The sequence below is a fragment of the Phanerochaete carnosa genome, assembly GCF_000300595.1.
Source record: "Phanerochaete carnosa HHB-10118-sp unplaced genomic scaffold PHACAscaffold_4, whole genome shotgun sequence".
NCBI lineage: Eukaryota > Fungi > Basidiomycota > Agaricomycetes > Polyporales > Phanerochaetaceae > Phanerochaete > Phanerochaete carnosa.
Genome location: NW_006767631.1, coordinates 2,660,435 through 2,662,528, shown reverse-complemented (window position 1 = coordinate 2,662,528; position 2,094 = coordinate 2,660,435). Strand labels below are relative to the sequence as shown.

Below are 2,094 nucleotides of genomic sequence, written 5' to 3'. Positions count from 1 at the left end.
CTAGCATTGTGGGGGCATTGTTGTGCTCTTTGGTGATACCGTAAGCACTGGAATACACATGCTAGAATGCTATTACTTACAGACACATTCTCTGCTAGCGTTTCTGGTGGATCAGAGAGCGCAGGCCTGAGCGCAGGCATCTGGTAAAATAATGTCAACAGGGCTTCTTTTCAGTAAATGAATGCTAACCTCTGATAGTGTCACGCTTGCTATAACAGCTTGATTATCTGACCATTTGGACTATTGGTCTGTTAGTCTGGTTTTTGAGTGAAGGGGTGGCTTTCATACCTGGGAAACATCTTCCTCTGTAGCGTTGCTGATGGCCTTCGCGTGCAAAGCAACACTCTTGTCAGCCATAGCCACATCCTCAGAAAAGACCATGTTGTCATTTTGAAAATCCATCATAGTGGGAGGAGAGCTATGGATTTACGGGGTTTGTTGTCGCAATGTCAAATAGTAAACTGGTGCATCACTTGCGTGAGCCAGCAGAGACCGTACGACGGTCTTTGACCAGTGGATTTGTGGTGAACAGAGTCACTTGTTCTCAGCTGGAGTACGCCAGAGACAATGACAAGAAACCTGAATGCCACCAGTACAACCAACAGCACCACATTCTTGTGATGATGCCGGTAGAGAGAAATCAGGATGAGTTGGAGGGGAGTTGCAAAGATTTAACGTTGCTGGTACAACCAACACCGCTGATCTTTATGTTGAAAGGAGGAGAGGACAGAGAGGGAGGGAACAGTTCATCAGGAAAGTGCAAGCGCTTACTGTAGTTGTCGGAAACATCTGAGATGCCGATGGCGCTAATGCACCTACTTCTGCCTGCCTCAACACTTCTTGTTGATTTTTCACTACCCTCCACCACCATTCTCTTGTTCGCAGAGTCATACTCTATGGATACCCTGCCATGCTCCTGCTTGAAGAGTCGCACTCTACAGGCAGTTTGGTACTACCGCCAATGATGTGCTCACTTCCACCCACCTCGACGCTTATTGTTTTCCTACTACCCTCCGCTACTGCCGCTCTCTTGTCCACAGAGTCATACTCTACAGATACCCTGCCATGCTCCTGCTCGAAGAGTCGTACTCTATGGGCAGTTCAGTACTACCACTGACGATGCTGATGCCATTGATATGCCCACTCCCGCCCACCTTGATGCTTCTTGCTGTCTTCTCACCGCCCTCCGCCATTGCAACCCTCTTGTTTGCAGAGTCGTACTCTGCAGATACCGTGATATATCCCTGCTCGAGAAGTTGTACTCTACGGGTAGTTTAGTACTGCCACCGATAATGCCACTGCCAATGTTGTCAACGTTCTGTTATGCTCACTCTTCGGGTTTCTCGTGGCCACTGCCAGCATTGGTACTCCATCAAAGAGTCATAGTCTTTGAGCAGCTTAAAGCTGCCACCAGTGCTGTTGACACCCCATTATTTCTGCTGGCTATTTCAACTCCTTGCATATCTTAAAACCATCGTCCGCCTGGTCAATGTTCCATTACTTCTGCCAGAAAAGCTACGCTCTCATGGCCGCATCAGCATGGGTGATGTTCCTTTGCTCATCCCCAGAGAGTCGTGCTTTCTGGGCACTTCCAGACTATTATCATCACCAGTAATGCTCTACTGTATTACTACCTTGAGAATTGTACTTCTCTGGCAGTTTGGTTCTCCTGATACACTGTAGAATTACACTCTAAAGGATATTGTAGGACTTGTCATGCTAATTACTGCCAACCATGCTTTAAGGGTTACCCCGATATACTATATCCTCATCGTCCATACTGTTTGCTATTCTACCCCACCTATACCTAATCCAGCTCATCCAGCTCCCCGTGACTCTCCGGCGCTGTCTCAGGACCGTCAATCATTGGGACATCAGCATTATTCTTCGCTATGTCGTTGATTGCCAATCTCCCTTATGCCTGGCTTGCCCTGCACCGAGCTCTGACCTGTTCCGTGGACTGTGGCGCCATTCTTGTAACTGAATAGACAGAGGCTATCTGGTGGAGTTGGTTGAGCACGGTGGAGAGAAAGAATCTGTGTGTGATGTTCCTGAAGGCATTCAGGTCTTTCCACGCTGCCGACCTTAGAAGCT

The 2,094-nt window shown here is 48.1% G+C and overlaps 1 protein-coding gene across 1 annotated transcript; it reads right to left on the bottom strand.

Annotated features, from left to right (window-relative positions):
• Positions 1–381, bottom strand: PHACADRAFT_194589 (uncharacterized protein; the record flags this gene model as incomplete). The annotated part of the gene is made up of 4 exons (XM_007394780.1): positions 1–27; positions 81–140; positions 190–240; positions 289–381. The coding sequence occupies 4 exons, from the start codon at positions 379–381 to the stop codon at positions 1–3; spliced, it is 231 nt and encodes a 76-aa protein (XP_007394842.1).
• Positions 382–2,094: the final 1,713 nt, after the last annotated feature.